Here is a 17360-nt window from a genome sequence, read left to right on the forward strand (position 1 = left end):
CTTGGCACAGGCAAATATTTGAAAACACTGGTGTCTGACATTAAAGGCTTTGGGATTTGACATCAGGGACCCAATATAGCTTTTGTTTGCCTCATCTTTCTGCTGTCATATCTCAGAATGTCTTCTATTCACAAATTGTGACATGCATTGTCTGATAAGCCATCACCAAAATGTCAGTTACAGAATGGCCACTAGTTTCCTTTTGCACGTGCTCCTGAAGAAGTTAAGACTGAAGTCCCAGAAGAGTTGGAAGGGGGGCAATTGAGGAAGAGAGGTTGGAGTATCTATAGCAAAAACCTCCAGAAAAATCCATGGAAACTTAGTGCATCTAATTTGCATGAGCCTAAACCTGGAGCTTAGAGCACTGGAATCTGGGAAAGCCTCTGAAAAGGAAAAAAGAAAGTGGCTCGAGACACAAAAATATATTGAGAGCTAAAAATTCAACTGGGGAATATTCAGCACTGGGAATTGATAAGAGACCTTGTGCTGCTTCTTTCTATCACTTCTTTGGGCAAAGATACAAGCACTGATGTGAGGCTCTTGGAAATCTGTGACTCTCTTCCCTATGTCCACAGCACCAGGTGATTCTTCCCCTCAGCACCATCACAGGATGGAATCTCTGAAGGAAAACCAGACCTCACCTGAGCTAGAGAGCAGCACATCACGCTGAGAGCACAGCAGGTGGAGTCCACAGGTATCCAGCCCAGAGCTGAGCACCAGCTGCAACACGTGATGGGCAGCTAGGGATCTTTGGGAGAGAGCTTCAAACGGCAACACCATGGCAACCTGGAAGCAAGAGCACAGCGGTGGAATGAGCCAAAATGTTTCCAAGTCCACAGTGACCTCACAGCTGCGCTCCTTCCGCTCACCTTTAATTCTCGTGCCTTGCCTGCACTATCAGAGCTATGAAGAGGCTTTTCTTCTGTGCTTACGTGCAGTTCAGCACAGTAGGTTTTTACCTTCAGATTGAATAAGTATGGTAGCTGTGATTGAATAATGATTATGTATTACTACTGATACAGCTGTGCCTTTTGTCACTTAAACCTACTAGTTAAAAACTGTGTGTTCTCTGGGACAAAGAATAAAGTGCATCACTCCTGCTGTTTAACTTTGCATACTACAGAAAGATGGCTAAATTATAATAGACCAACTAGTTGTTTCTTTATACCTACAAAAAAACCAAAATTAACATAAAAAATAAATCAGACAGACACTGCCCCAGATTTACATTTTGAACTTTTCTTTGCCAGATGAATCCAATTCAGCTCATCTTTGCAAATAGAAAGACATACAGTTGTATGTACTGAATGTCTGCAATCTAAAGGAAAACAAACAACTTTGAGCTCTGGATTTCCCTACGAAAAGAAACATACTGCTTCAAAAGGCACGTGCTTTGCACCAGAAAGTTTTGTGGTGCTTCATACGCTGCAGGTAATGAATTGTCTAGGTGCAGATCAGACAAGCATGATTGCATTGGCCTCATATTTGTGCATGGTTCTCCTGGCTGTAAAGACACACAGTGCTATTGCCAGCAGCAAGCTTTATGTCTGCGCTGAACGCAAAATGAATTAATCACTCCTGGTTGCTTTAAATGAAATGCTACTCTCCCCATAAACACATAACAGGGTTTATAATATCATGGTAAATGAAGTTATAAATTTACTTAAATCATAAGAAAGTGTACCAATTAGGAATAAAAGCTCTTTTTCTCTATGTTCATCTAGCTCAAGCTCTCCTGATACTAACCAAATGCTCTCAGCAGCCAGTAAGGAAGCATGTTTTTGTAGCAGCTCTGATAGTCCCCAGGGTTTAGCTGCCTGGGCTCCAGGCCAGTCTTGATATTGCAGCTGTCTAACACTGAAAAGCCTCAGCAAATGCCTGGTTCCCTGAGCTGGGGAGCCAGGCACTCGGCTTTGGCCTCTGAGCATTGTTGCAGGCTTTCCTCTGCCCATCCTCATATATCACTGATTCTGGCTGCTATCCTAACCTGCTGACTTGACTTTCCTACTTGGCCTTGTCCCTACGGGCTCATGGCTGACCCTGGTTACTGCTGCTGGACCTGCTCTGCCTTTCTTGGGAAACATCTGACTGCACCCTGCCTTGCCATTAGTCTCCTGCCATGCCATTTCCTCACGGAGCATCCAGCCCTTGCTGTGCCATGTTCTGTATGGACCCACTTCTGAGAAACACTGAGGAACCGTAACAAGACACAAGGTATTTCCTGACTGTGCCAAGCACCCAGCATCTTTAACAAGTAACTGTGGTCTTCAGGTATCTTCCAGGAGCAAGCCTAGTGTATGCTAACTGCTCTCAGTCATCAGTCAAACTTGTTGTTCAGGAAGAACGTAAGATATCTCCATCTCTCTGAATCAATCCTAACTGAAACCGAACTCTGTCAGATCAAACATGCCACGTGGTGCTGCACAAGAGCTAAAAAAGGTGAGTTACCACAGTTACCAACAAACATGGGTACAAGTCCTGCACGTTTTGGTACGCATTCCTACACAGAGGGAAAGATGAGCTAATTCAAGTTACCTTCTTCTGGGTTGAAGTATAGAGACTTTTTTTTCCCCAACACAGACAGTTACTGTAGCTAAGGTAGAGAGTACATGGAGCAAAGTTAGGTGCAAGTTGTGTTGCACACTGACTCACAGTCATGTATCTTCAGCTTATCAGAATTTCTCTCTTGTTCCTTTCTGCAGCAATTTCTTCAACCTGCATATTTCATAGCCAGATCTTTTGTGGCTCAGAGCAATCACTGCATCAATACTGATGACACAAAAGACTCAGTTGATGCATTCAAGTTTGAGTGAAAAATACCTTGAGTATTTGTACCCAACCTAAAGACTGAAACATTGCAGGTCACTTAAACGTGATCAGTTTATTCATTTATTTTACCTTGGTGTCACTGCCATTAGGGAAGCATTTTTCATCACTTTCAACAGTTTGCCAGTAAAATCCACTTGGCACTGCAAACATCTTCTCCACTGCCTGGAACACGTGAAAGGTAGCTCTTACCTGTATGTCATTGTGATCCCTCAAATCAAGAGCCAGGAAAAAATCAGTATGGCTAGTTTTATGGCTGGAGAATATATAAGAATGTACATTAATGGATGAGAGTTATTAGCCAAGTCCTGTTACCCTATAATTTGCTTTCTTGCATCAGTATCACCAGCTATAATTATATCTCAAGAACATGAATTTGCAGCTGCTTCTTAAGAGGCTGAGCCTTCCTAGGGTCCAAAACTGTGGCCCTGCAGTGTGGGCATTGCCCACTAACGTGAACAGGAGCTGCATGTAAAAAGCACTGCAGGATCAGGCTCAGCAGCTTGAGGCCTTGATTCTCCATGATCACGCTGGGAATCCGGCAGAGAAGAGCTTTGTAAAGCAAATGCTCTAATACACAAACCAAACTGAAGGATGAAGAAAGAACTGCATTATTTTCTATATGGCTGTAACCAAAACAGAACACGTTTTCCTGTGTTCATGTCAGCCCTAATAGCACATATGTGTGAGTCTTATCGTGTCATTTAGTCCTGAATAGGCAAAAGGCTCTGGCATTTAGGTCAAAGCACTAAAGAAATGTGGCATTTCCCAATCTCAGCACCTTATTTTGTTTCTCATCCATTTTCTGGGCAGCCAAGCAAGCAACCTGTACAAGTGCAAATTTAAGGATGTTGAAGGATATGTCACTCACGAGAATTTGCTGTGACTGTAATGCCTCATAAGCAAGGCCATAGCCCAGAAAGGAGCACAGCTTCTGGAAGACAAGTTTGTCAAGTTCTGGTCTGGGAAAAAGTGATATTCATAGCTATGCTTCTCTTGAGGCATTCCAGAAATACAGATGCATTTACACAGAGCACCGTGTCTCTGCACAATTCATCCCAAAACTGAGAAAAATGCCCCTTTGGAGGCATGAGGCTTGGGCGGTGCAAATCAAAAAGCAGTGGAACTATTCCAAGTCTCTGCTTTGATTTTCAACAGCCACAAACCTGTCTCCTCGTGTAATTTCGTTCACGTGCTGCAAAACCTTTTAGAAAGAAAAAAAATTCTATTTCAACATGGTTTCAATAAGACTATGAACAGAAAATGGACCAACTGCATGAGGTGTCCATTCTGGAGGATGAGCTACTTACGATGCTGTAATGTACTTTGGGTTTTTTGAGGTTTTTTTTCCTTGTATTGCTTGGCAAAGAAATTAAGTGCTTCATCCTACAAATGTTTAAAAACAACTGGGGAATGAAATGAATTTGGATGATATTAAAATCCCTCGGTCACCTGCCTTTCTGCTTCAGCAGACTTTTGAGTTTCCTCCTTCCTTTACTTGCTGTGCTTCATAAGATATTTGCCTAAAAGTAGAACTGGGAATTTCATTTTTCACCTGATTTCAGTCACCACAACTACACAAAAATGAACATTTTGACGTCTCTCAATGATTTGCTCATTTCATCCTGCAATTCATTGTCCATCAGCCTCGATTTTACCCTTGGTCACTGTGGAAAATAACAGAAGAAAACCGCTGGTTTCAGGATATGGAAGATCCTCCCTTGTTCCAATACTCGATGCCAGCTCCTGTGTGCAATGCCAGCATTGTGCAGCCAGCACAGAAGGAAGAAACAAGCCTTTCAAACCACATACGTAGCAAGACTCCAGTCTTTACTTATTCAAGCTGTTCCTTGAGCACGCTTTAAGACCATAAACTTCCAAGAAAGAAAAGATAAGGGCTATATGTGGTCAAAGCAACTCCAGCCAATATTTCCATGGAGATCTTCATAATAACCACCCAGACAGAGAGGATACAAGCTGAGAACCCTAAGGTAAAGCTGACCTTTAGAGAGTTTCAAAGTGCAAGCTGTGGATCAGCTGCAATGCTAGGCAAGCATGCTGTTGAATGGCTGGCCTCCCACCCCATCAGAGCAGGGACGTGGCCACACACATTAGGGAACCAATCCCACAGGAGATTGTTCCTATGATCTGTCAGACTCTGTTTTCTAGCAGCCAACCTGAATGAGATTTCACAAAGCAGTAGAAAATGAAGCTTGAAAAGTCTTAGATCTCCCAGAAAATCCTTTTTTTGCCCCGTGGGTAGGGAAACATGCATAGATGACTGCAGTGTGAAAGCCCCTGTTTCGTCTAGTCTCACAAAAATGTAATGTAAGTGGAGGGTAATTCCTGAGATCACCTTCCTATGCAATGCAAGGAAGAAAACAGCTTTCCCATGCATGTAGCAGAGAATTGCATCGAGTCAGAGCTCGTCTCAATATTCTAAGAGCTATTTGATGCATAATGCACAAGTGATCCTTCCTCAATGACCTTACTCCTCCCAAAATAATTTTGGTGATTTTGATGCTATTTAGCTCTAAGCCACTTTCATCTTTGGTGCTACTTTCAATACTGCACGAATTGAGACAGGGCAGGCAGGAGAATTGCATCAGTTTCACCTCAGGGCCAGTTTCTCTCTTTTATGCCTCCAACAATATTACAGGAGCTGTAGAGCTTCAGTGCAAACACAGCAGTTCAGAAAGTCTCCCCCAGTCTAGCTGATGTGTCATCTGAGTGCTGAGCTGTCTCTCTTCCCGTGCACAGTGCAGAACAGTAAAGAAGCAGTCCAGCTTCAACACCAACCCAGAAAGGCCTCTTCTGTAAGACTCTGCAAAATGTTCAAATAGTGTTAGGTCTCACAGTATACACCAGGGAGAAAAGTTACCCTACACTCAGCCAGTAATAGCTACAGGAGCCACTGGGATACTTTGACCTAGGTTTTGACATGCTTCAAAGGCCCAAATCACTTTGCCATCACCACCTCCAAATGTAATAAATGAAGTTTCTTACAGCACTGATACCCTCTCCATACGTATTGCTGCTATCAGAAGGAGCAGGAATGGAAGGGCACGTCTGCAAACTCCCATTATGGGTATTCATTTTTGTCAAAAGGTATCCTTCTCTGGGGGGAGGAGGGACAATTTCTGATTTCTCCTACTTTAAAACAGTAGAAAGAGAATCAATTTGCAACACACCTCAGATTGAACAGATATCGTTCTTCAAAGAGCATTAAAAAGAAACCCAGAGCCACTGCTTTCTTTCAGACAACATTACCAGGATGAAGCCAGACAGTTATGGGAAGGAAATTCACAGCAAAATAGTGAGCAGAAAGAAGAATAAGCACATTTCAGAGAAGACCGGAGCTGTGTACAGCAAAAGCATGAATCTTTAATTGTCACACACAAGTACGACCAAATCTAATGTCTCTTCTTCTTGCTTACAGTGTATTCTGTTCTCATTTCTGAGAACAAATAAATAGCTTTTGCTGTCAGATGATCTAAGAGAGTCTTTCAAGTTGCAATGAGTTCTCTAGACTGTTTCCCAGCCACAGCAGGAAAACAGGAACTGTAGGAAGAATTTATGTACTCCACCATCTCATCTCCTTGCACACAAAGTGCTTTCCAATACGAAGACTTGCTCAGCTGCCCTGACTGAGGCAGCACCCAAAGCCCACTCAGAATGATGCTGCATCCTCCACTACCTCCAAAGTCAGACTGTGAATCCTGTACATATATAACATCTCCTTTCAGCTCCACCAACCCCAGCAGCAGACAAAGCACTAACATGCAGGCAAGGCTTACTTTGATGTGACGCTCTACATCATACACTTGAGTGAGACTGCATTATCCTATTGTACCAAGAGAGTGGTGAGGTGCTGGAACAGCTGCCCAGAGAGGCTGTGATGCCCCGTCCATCCCTGGAGGTGTTCAAGGCCGGGTTGGATGGGGCCCTGGGCAGCCTGGGCTGGTATTAAATGTGGAGGTTGGTGGCCCTGCATACAGCAGGGGGGTTGGAGCTCGGTTATCCTTGAGGTCCCTTCCAACCCAGGCCATTCTACGATTCAATGATCCTCAAACCTTCTGCTCTCTCCACTGTCTTGAATCCAAATGCATCAGTGCAGTATTCCTTGTGCAACCCAGATTAACACAAAGTTTGTTTTCTTCACACCTTTCCTTTCCCATTCCGCATGCTCACTTCAGATTGCTCCAGATCCAGTGCAGGAAACAGGCAAGAACAGCAGGAATGTGCCAGGCAGCAGAAAGGCTGAGGACAGACAGGGCTAATTAAGGAACTTGTCACTGAAAACGTGCAGTGCTGGTGACTGCATTGCAGACAGTGTGAAGATGCATTCCACTTCCTCTTACCTCCCTTTTGAATAAACAAAGATGTCTTACACACAGAAAAGGATGAGACTTATTTCCAGCTCTTCTGCCCATCACACACAGTAGTAATGGCTAAGCACATTAGTTTGATGGTTCTTTTAAACTGCTGTCTTCTGCAATAGTTGACAATGGCCACAATTTAAATGTGAACTTCCAAATTTCAGGAAAAGTGAACATCTATAATGGTTTAATTCTTCCCCAAGCTATGTCTTCCATGCTATATCAACTCAGAGAGACATCACTGTAGCCCTTCCTCCATCCAAAAGGTGAAGGCTTTCTACTTACAAATACCAATGACAAACTATCAGGGCTCAGCTAGCAGCAGGATGTCAACTTCCCCACTTCTGCCTCGTGAAGCCTCTGAGATACAGCTGTGTAGCTCGGGATTAAATTATATAAATGCATATAGAAGAGGCCCCAGGATGTCTCACCCACAGGTGACTCATCTCCACATGGACTCATCAGCCAAATGACGCGCGAGATGTACGTAAGTGCTCTCACCAAAGCTATCGAGATGACTTTATCAGGCTGCACAGCAGATTCAAGGTGCTTTAGACAAAAGCCGGACCCTTACGCCAACTCAGGTCAAGATGAGACACAAGCAAAGTTTGGAAAACAAAGGACAAGATGAACAGATCTCCTGTTTCACCACTTCACCCTGGATGAGCTGTAGGTCATAGGGGGCAATGTGTGCCACGATGCAAGTCTCAACACCCCAGTGACTCTTTCATTTGGGCAAACAGATGTGGAGGTGCTGTTCTGGGTCCTCTGCCTCCCTCATGCGCCTGTCCAGTGCTCTCACGCTCTGTTCAGCAGCTCTGTGATCAAGTCCTCGAAGCTTTGGCATCAGGCTCAGCAGCCACGATGCTCAGCACAGAAACAATATCACAGTATCCAAACCGTACAGCTCAGGGTCTTCTTGTCAGGCTCAGTGTAAAATACAAAATAACAGCTGTGCATTTCCTACAGGATGTATTGTATGGAGAGGAGCAGAAGGAAATGTGACAGGTGAAAGTAATCCTTTCTATGCCTTTTTTTCCACCTCCAGCTTCTCCTCTAGAAGGTTCTGGAACCAGTGGAAAGGTTTAGTTTGGAATCCTCATTTCTAGGCAAAAGTAAAGAACCCAGAAAGTTTCTTTGCATGACCCGGGTTATTCTGTTGAGGCATCTCAGTTTGTCAGATTGTTTTCCACTCTTGCTTTGAATGTTGCACAAGCATTGTTTCTGCTGCATCTCCTGGGAGATTTGTTGCTGGCACTGAAGTTTCACATCGAGCAGCTTTGCTCTTTCCATGCAATTTAGAGAGCTGGAACATCCCAGACAAGGATTTAAGCTGAGTGCCTGAACTGGAAAGGTCACCTTGTGCACACTGTCACCATCAGTGGATCTGGAATACCGTTTTGAAATGCCCTTCACTCTGTCTTCAAAGACTGACATACCCACGTCCACATTAGGTGCCATAAATGCACAAAGGAACAAGCGATGAACCCGTGCCATAGCATGAAGTGATTTGTAATCTCATCAACCACGTAGCAGAACAACGTTGCTGTTTCAGTCTTGCGTGGACCTACACGTAGAGATCTTCTGGTAACAGACAGGTGCCACCTACTTGCCAGCCAGCAGGAAAATCCCATGAGTTTGCATCTGTGTTACAGAAATACCACATGAAAGAGCTGCTGCACGTTTTGGAAGCCCTCACCCACACATCAAACTTCCTGTTAGTTCAGCCTCTGCCATGTAAAGATTTTCACAGCATTGAGTTGCAACATCAAGGCAAATTTGGTGTCCTGGATCCAGTTCTGGAATTCTTATCCATGCTTAGCCAAAACTGCTTAAAATAATAATAACAACAACAACAACAACAACAGAGTTTTGCTTCAGTGAAAAGCAAAGAGGGAACTTTGTGTAGACCTGACTTTAACTGGCACTACTGTCTAAAAAAGAAGATGAAAACCCTTGTGCTGGAAGTCAGGAGGGAAACTAACTGAAGAAGGAGCACATAGGAAACGAATCCCCAAGAAGTACAACAAAAGCATTTCTCTGGAGCTTAGATACACACACATATATATACATACATATATATGCTGCTGGGGGGAGTTAGGGCTGCACCCTGGGCAAGAGTCCCAGGGTCCAGAACACTGTGAAGAGTACAACAGAACCTAGCACACAGTACTGAAACAAATGAGAAGAGGCACACGAGGTTAAGGTTAAGGTTTGCATTCTAAGGCTCAACAAGAAGTATCTCTATGTCATTTTGGCACAGTTCTCCTTTTGCTGACAAGGAATGTCACAGTTAACGTTATCTATGAGGATGTTGTCATTCCTAACCCAGGGTTTTCATGCTCTGTGAGTTTACTCTTCATATCTAAAGTCAATTACTGCAGGTTGATAGGCTGTATATCCTGTGTTAATAAGAAAGCCTGAAAGAAAGGCAGCAAGAAAAAAAGCAACCTGTTCCAAGTTCAGAACGGACTGAAGAGAAAACACTAGAACAATTGGCTAAGAACAAGACCTTGGCTTACACTCCAACAAAGTGCTGAAATGTAATTACAATTACTACTACCAATTGCTTGTAAAGCCACACACAGTTACTCAGTACACAAGCAGACAGCAGTTCTACCTGGTGTTCCTCTTCCCTCCTCCCTTACCCATTTGTTTCCTCCACTCCTCAGGACTTGTGCTTCACATGAAGCAAGCTGGGCATTCACTGCTTGCTTTTCCAACAGCCAGTACTGAGTGCTTGATCAATTCAGGTTTGTATACATCACCCCAAAATAAAGAAAAATGAAAACCTATAATCACAGGCCTTGAACAAAGTCTTCAAACCAATGAAGTTAAAAATACGATCCTGAATTTTCAGTACAGAACTCACACTGGTGGTATTTTAATGAGGCTGGGGAACATTCTCAGTTGGTAGCACTTTGTGAAGCTTCAGGGCAGACATCAGGGTTAGCTGCTGCCTGCTGACAATCCGGCTCATTGCGCCTTGCTCAGAGAAGGCAGCCTTCCTATTTAACTGCAAGACACCTATTAAGCAGCTGTGATACACAGTGGTCACAGTGTAACACCACTCTGGAAACCCCGGTGGCACGGAGCGTTTGAGCATAGAAAGAGAACGTGGCCTTTAAATTGACTTCCACTTTCAATGGCATCAAGGCAAAGATCCACCTCCAGAAAGTGCCAGCTATCTCGCTGTTCAACTCCTAATGATTTATAATTCCCCTAATAGGGGATTTGCATAAAAGCCCAGTTTTCAATGATGCTTTACAAGTATACAGCAGATTTATCTTTTACAAGAACGTCAGCTTGCTTTATTGCACTTGCCTGTACTTGAAAGCTACAGTGACTGCAAATCAACAATATTAAGCCTCCTCTCCCTTCACAGAAGTGGGATAAACCTTTAGGCAAATTGCTAAGTGCACTGCTAAGCTCCTAAGCTTTATGGCGTTGATTCTCACATTGTAATAGCAATCTCAATCAGGTTGGGGGATTACTGGAAAGTTGTTGTGCTACATTATTTTCAGAACTAAACTTTGTTGTGAACCAGAATTGCAGTCTTTACCATTACCTAGAATTGTAACTCCTGATTTTTTCAGGATTTAGGAACACTGGGAAAAAATTATGAACTCAATGCTGATGATGTCATGGGAAAGTAGAACAATTCCTCAAAAGGCATAGAAATCAGGTAGTGTTCACAGATTCTTTGAAAACCTAGTGCAAATATTTGAACTACGTAGAATAGAGCCCTAATAGCAGGGTTTGATATCTAGTGAGGAATTAGCTCCTCCAATTAGCACAAAGCACACGAATCACGGGAAGGGTTCACTCCTCTGAATGCCTCTTATGGAGCACTTGCTAAGCTGACAGAAGTGAAAAGTTGATCATTCTACTTCTGAATAGCGTGAGGTGGTGAATGTTCTTCCAGGCACTTCTAGGCAAGCGATTTTAACCACTTGACCTTAGGCAGTGCTGTCTCCTTCTAATCTCATACACATCCGTGCAAAAAATCAACACTGCTTACAAGCATTTACTTTCAAAGAGATTTAAGCCCTCAGCTAAACCAAACAAAAGTATCTGTAATGCAGGAGGATAAATTCTACTGGACACAGGAAGGAACAAAAATATCAAGTCCAAGCATTTGTATACAGTACCTGAGGATCAGGATTAACAGTAGGGATGTAACTGAGCAGGGCAGAGGGAATTTCAGGAAGAAGTGGATATAGGTGGCTTTGGAAGCAACTGCACAGTTCTGCTCTCCACCAGGTAACATCTGGAAGCCATATAAAGGATAGAAATTCAGAAATCCTCTGGTAAAAAGCGGACATTTCTTGGGGATCTTCTTTAGTCTGCAAAGAATCAACAATTAAAATGCATCAGTGATGGCAGCAGAGGCTTCCTGCTCTGTGCTGCACCATGTACCTGCAGCAGCTCTTTCTACCTGCAATGATCCCAACCTCATGCATTTACCACACAACTGCATTTTTCAGTGCCTCCAAACCCAAATCCTCATTTCACTTGTAGCCTCCCAAACCATCACAACCTCCATCCCTACACCCAGACCTTCTAAAGTTGGCCCCTTACCCACAGAAAATGCACTCCTCCCCCAGTTCTGCTGCAAAACTATAAAAGTTTCCATTTCCAGGTCCAGAATCAGAACTGAAGGCCTGACACTGCTTGGGTTTCTGACACTGTTGATGGAGCTTGAGAGCAAATGCTGTCCACACCAGTCAGTCATGCCTGCACGGAAAGGCTCCCCTCTCGAGCTGGGGACATGCTCCCATACAGACTTGTCTCTGAGACCCCTCTGGTGAAGGGCAGAGGATGGTTAGCAGCACTGCTAATCAGAGTCCTTGATACACTCAGACTGCTCAGCTACAAAACTCCATCATAGATGACGATGGGAGAGTTCATAGTAAGACACTGGTACAAAATAACAGGCTTGTGACATCTGTCAGCCCACCAGCATTATTCTGAATCACTTTATATACCATATTGAAGAGGGAGAAAATGTCATAAACAGGACTACAAAGCAGTCAAACACAACAAAACATTGATTTGCAAAGGGTTTCATAAGGATAGAAACTAAAAATCCTGAAATTAATAAATATTTTCAAGATTGATAATAGCATTAACATTGAAAACTGCGCGGCTTTGTTACATTCTTCCATCATTTAGCCTCCCCTCTAAGCCCTTTGTTCTTGCAAGCTGGTTCCTAATTAGAACAAAATTTGTGACCTCAATGAGGCCCAGTCAGAAATGAACAGAAGCAGCAATTATGCAAAGCATTTTTTTCTACCTCATCTATTACAGCAGCCAGAAAGGAGAGCTCAGGCAGTGCAGGTCTGCAAAAAAGCCCCCAGATCCAGCAATGGAGATCATGAGCTCTTCCAAACCACCAGAGCCATCAAATGATCCACGTGTGCAGAGCAGCACCATGCTGCTGTGTGTGCTGCTAACGTGCCTCACTGGGAATGCTGAGCAGATTCTTAGAAAGCATTCTCTGTACAAATCCAATTCCCATCACACGTGCCTGTAAACACAACTCAATGTGCATGCAGAAATCACAAGAGGCGAGTGCATAAGCATTTGTTCTAACAACCCAAGAAAGCAAAAACATGCAGGAATATTCTAATATGCCTCATTGTCATCAGTTGTTTGGAAGGAAGACTAAATAAATAAAAACAAGGCAAACGAACACATCACCCAGAATGATGTATGCTGAATAAAACCTTGCAGAAACCCTCGATAAAGGAATGGATGCCATTGTAACCGAATAAGCCAAAAGCTGATCTTTAGACAGCTTTTTCCCTGAGAAACCAGTGGTAAATTCAGCATCGTGTGAAAGATGCACTCAGGATGTTCAGCCACAGCAGGCTTAGGCATTATCAGTGAGGAAAGCTGCAGAAAGTCAAACCTTGCCCTCTCTATACAATCAGCTCCTCAGGCTTGTAGACCAGCAACCCAGTGTCTGCTGTAAAAATCATATTCACATTGCATTCTGAAGAAAATCTATGGACAACTGTCATTCTGCTGCTGTCAGCGAGATACAGAGACACAAAGTTGGACATTTCTTTCCTAGTATCTGCATCTAATGTGTTGTGTGTAGTCTGTGAGTGTCCATCTTCAGCACTGAATATGGACTCTGCACATTGCAAACATTAGAACATCAATTTGTCATAATGCTATCAGTTAAAATTGACACTACTTGACGTGTCTTCATCATAATGAGAAAACAACGGGAACCTTCCAGCATTCTTTTAGTCAGTAGATGTATCAAGAATGCTTAGGAACAGTTATTTTTCCTGACTATTCATATTTTGAAGGTAAAGCAAGTAACTGGTTCTCACAGTGCCATAAGAGACAACAAGAACCAGTAAGTGTCACAACAGAAGAATTTTGTTAGCCAGTTCAACCATTAACTCTACAGCACGGGACTGAAGACCTGTGTGAGGAAAGTAAAGCCTGCCATGTTTCTCTCCAACCCATGCTCATGGGGAGACAGAACGAGTTGCTGTTGTTTTCTCTTTGTCTCTGCTGTGGCTGACATTTCTGAAGGACTTCTGTTGTTCCTATCAACTTAAATCTCTGTTGGGAAAAGAGCAGCAGCTTTACAAATGCCTCAAGAAAGCAAAACTGACAAAAGCCATTGTTATCACAATGGCATCCAGTAGAGCTTCTAATGAGAGAAAACCTCCGTTACACACTCTTGCTTTGAGCAACACCATTGGAATGAGTGGCACGTTCACCTCTCCCCCATACCAGCTGAACTCAACAGCACTGTCCATGGCTGCAAACAGGGCAGTAAAACAGCATTTACAATTTATACAAGGACTGGAAACTCAAATGGCTCACTCTGCCAACCAGTGATACAACCCTGCCCAGCTCCAACCAAACCTTCAGCGCAACCTGAGCTTGCAGCTTCAGGTCATTCAATTTCTTGACACTGGATACATTGAGCACACTCCGTGCCCAACAACTCTGATGCCTTGGCCAACTCCCCTCTTGAAATTAGAGAGCAAGAAGGCAAACAGACTGAAGGCAGGTCAGTCTCTGTTCCTCCATTTTCTTTGTTTCACAGGATGCTTCTTGAACTCGGTCACCTTAGACAGCAACCAACATCAAGCCCTCGCCCAGTCCAGCAGGGTGCTCTCTCTCAGTAGCCCTGGGGCTTTTGCCAAGAGATGGATGAACAATGACAGAAAAGTTGCTTATTGTTTTGGGGTTGTTTTTTTTCCAGTGGTATTTTAATCACGACATTCGTTGGCAGCATCAATCATTCACTTGTGTGACACTGGAGCCACAGCTGTCATACTTTATGATACACCATGGGAAATTCAGTCTGTACTGCTCGTAGGCAGACAGTTGCAAGCAAAGAATGCTTGCTGCAGCTGAACAAGGAAAGCTTAAGCATGTTTTTAAAACATGTTCATACCTCTTCTTCCATTTAAGAATTATGTTGGGTAGGAATAGAAAACCCAGCCCCAGTTTGCCAAAGTTACAAGGGTTGCTTTGAGTGAGCTGGGAGATGCTTGCATACCCAACAAAGCACATGGCAAGCATCTCAGGTAAGTCTATTCAATAACAGGAACATTATTTATGCAAGTAACTTGTGGGAGATCACAGGTATGCAAAGATCACTGTTCACCCAATGCACCTGGCATATCTTCCATCAATACGACATAGGTGTAGGTGTCTGCACCAGGAAGGATTAGCAAGGCCACAGCAGGTCTCAGGGCAGCACCTAACAAGCAGTATTTAAAAGAGGAAAACAAAACAGATGCATCAAGATGCTCAGAGAATCTTCTTGTCCAAATCAGGAGTCAAGAAACAGAACCAACAAATTATGGCCCAGAGTTGCTATATCATATCTTCCCTGTTTTCAGGACACAAGCTCATATGGTGCCTTATGTTACAACGTGTCACCTACACAGGCTAGAATTCAGCTTGTGCTAGACCTTTCAGCTTGTTTCGTTGTGCAAGACAGACACTGTAGTCTAGCAGGAAAGAAGGAACAGGATCTCAGGTCCTTTCTCTGGGTCCCGTCTCTTGGGAGTTTGAACAGCAAGACAGTATTCCCTCTCATAATTCACATTCTTCACGTGGTTAAAAAATAACAGCACAAAACATAATACATGTCAAAGATAGGTCTCCTCTGGACCCAGGCAAATCTCTGCACCATGAGGTTACAGCCACCAAAAAACACATTAACAGTTAATGAGCAGCAGAAACAAAAGACTGCTATGTAGAATTGGTTTCTCATCTGCACAACATAACCGAGGGCAGGTTGAGCTGGCAATTAGCTGCAAGCAGTCCTTCAGTTCCCACAGTACTGGGCTTCATTCTAATTTAGAGCAGCACTTACATTTTTCTATCCTGGCTCACTGAGATTTGAGCTTAAATTGGCATACCCAAGCCTGGTTCTTAGTGAAAGGTAGTGGTAACACCCTATGGCAGTTCTGCACAACTTGCACATTTAAATGCTCCTTACTTTAATCTTCTTTAACGTTTCTTTAATCAGCATCAAGTCCTGGGTTGGAGATTCATCTGTTGGCATTACACAAGCAGACAGGGCCAATCTGTCCTCTTGCCAGGTCTGCTGTAGACATACTGCCTGAAATGGAGCCTTGGGTCCACCTTTCATTTTCACAGGAGGTACCTGTAAATCCATTAGAACAGAATTTCATTTTTACAGATGGCTGTACTTAGAGGCTGAAGATAACCCCCTTATCTTGCTCTGTTGCTTTTAAGTAGAGCCACATAACGTATAATAATCCGGGGAGCACTCTCACTTGATTAGTGGATTAGGCTGAGGTTTAGCCAATAGGAAAATCAATAACAACAAATTAAATAGGAATAACATGTAGGCTTTGGTAAGTCAGAGGATTTATTTTGTCAGCAAGGACTCCCATAACTTGCACACTCTAACTTCCACCAGTTTCACTACGTGAAAGGAAGAACCCACATTTCCTCCCAAGTGAAGCAAGAACTGAGAACAGAGTTCCTGTCAACACTGCCCATTCATGTCACCGCGGTGCTGTGTGCTGCCTTTATTAACTGTAATGAGATAATACAAACTTAATTCAAAAAAGCAATGCTAATTGATTACATCATTCTGAGGAGCTAGTACAGGCTTTAGAATAAGACTTCATCACTCATATAAGTGATTACTAATGGTCAAAGCTATATCAGTCCCAACCCAGTGAAACCACATTGTAGATAGACTTGAGGCAATTCCTTTTTGATGGATTTTCTTACCTGTACTCCTCTGTGAGAGGCACTCTATCTACCAGTATACATATCTATCCCCTTGTTTTAGACCCAAAAGGGACCTCTGCCAATCCCACCATCTTCTAAAGATACCAGTTTAGCACCAAAGACAAGGCTTCAGGAGAATAGATAACTGATTGGCTCATAATGCTGCCCAAAGTAGAGCAGAATACATCAGAAACTGGGCTGAAAAAGAGACAGAAAAGACTAATGAGACAGCCTGGGGAGGCATCATAGTGCTGCAAAGCATCCCAAGACCTGGGTAGCCAGAGAAAGAGTGCAAAGAAGTATGTGATCATTACATACAGGCAATCAAAGCAGCCTAGCAAGAGAAGCAGCCATGTAAGACAAAGACCCCTCACCCACATCATGTGCTACATGAAGTCTGCATTAAAGGACTGCAATTCTTTGCCAGGGTTCTGGTGAATACAGAAAGCACTTGAGCCTTGTCATGGTTTATACCATTGCTATGATCTCTAGATGAATTAACAGCTTTGTATTTACTGCATACATAAAACAAAGCTATTTACAGTGAGATGAGTGCCTTTAAAAATATGCTCTTAGCACAGGGCAGGAGTGCATTTTCAAAGTGCTGTATGGGTCAGTGGCATCACTCATAATAGCACTACCAAGTCCTTGACTGCTTTGAACAGTGGTTTTGCAAAGGAACTTCCATAGCAATTCTGCTACTGGGGAATGTTCATGTTTGGAAGACTATGTTCTCCACTGTTAGAAATCAACATATCTTCAAGAAAATCAATACAGATACATTGATTTACACGTGCCAGGAAACCAGCAAGACAGTGGGATTACACAGATGCAGGTAAGAATTGGGTCTAAAATGCTTGAATTTCTCTTTCAATAAAGAAAAGTAGATTCTTTCTCACT

The 17360-nt window shown here is 43.2% G+C and overlaps 1 protein-coding gene across 1 annotated transcript in view; it reads right to left on the reverse strand.

The window, feature by feature from the left end:
• Window positions 1-17360, reverse strand: part of DNAAF8 (dynein axonemal assembly factor 8) — an 83565-nt gene that overhangs the window by 38494 nt on the left and 27711 nt on the right. Inside the window, exons 12-14 of the mRNA XM_042828163.1 lie at window positions 15694-15861; window positions 11357-11551; window positions 642-786 (exon numbers count right to left, since the gene is read on the reverse strand). Of these exons, the coding sequence (XP_042684097.1) occupies window positions 642-786; window positions 11357-11551; window positions 15694-15861 (508 nt within the window). The remainder of the gene's footprint in view (window positions 1-641; window positions 787-11356; window positions 11552-15693; window positions 15862-17360) is intronic.

This window comes from Centrocercus urophasianus, unplaced genomic scaffold, assembly GCF_019232065.1.
Source record: "Centrocercus urophasianus isolate 14NV4802_14NV808 unplaced genomic scaffold, USGS_Curo_1.0 seq_29, whole genome shotgun sequence".
In the NCBI taxonomy this organism is placed as follows: domain Eukaryota; kingdom Metazoa; phylum Chordata; class Aves; order Galliformes; family Phasianidae; genus Centrocercus; species Centrocercus urophasianus.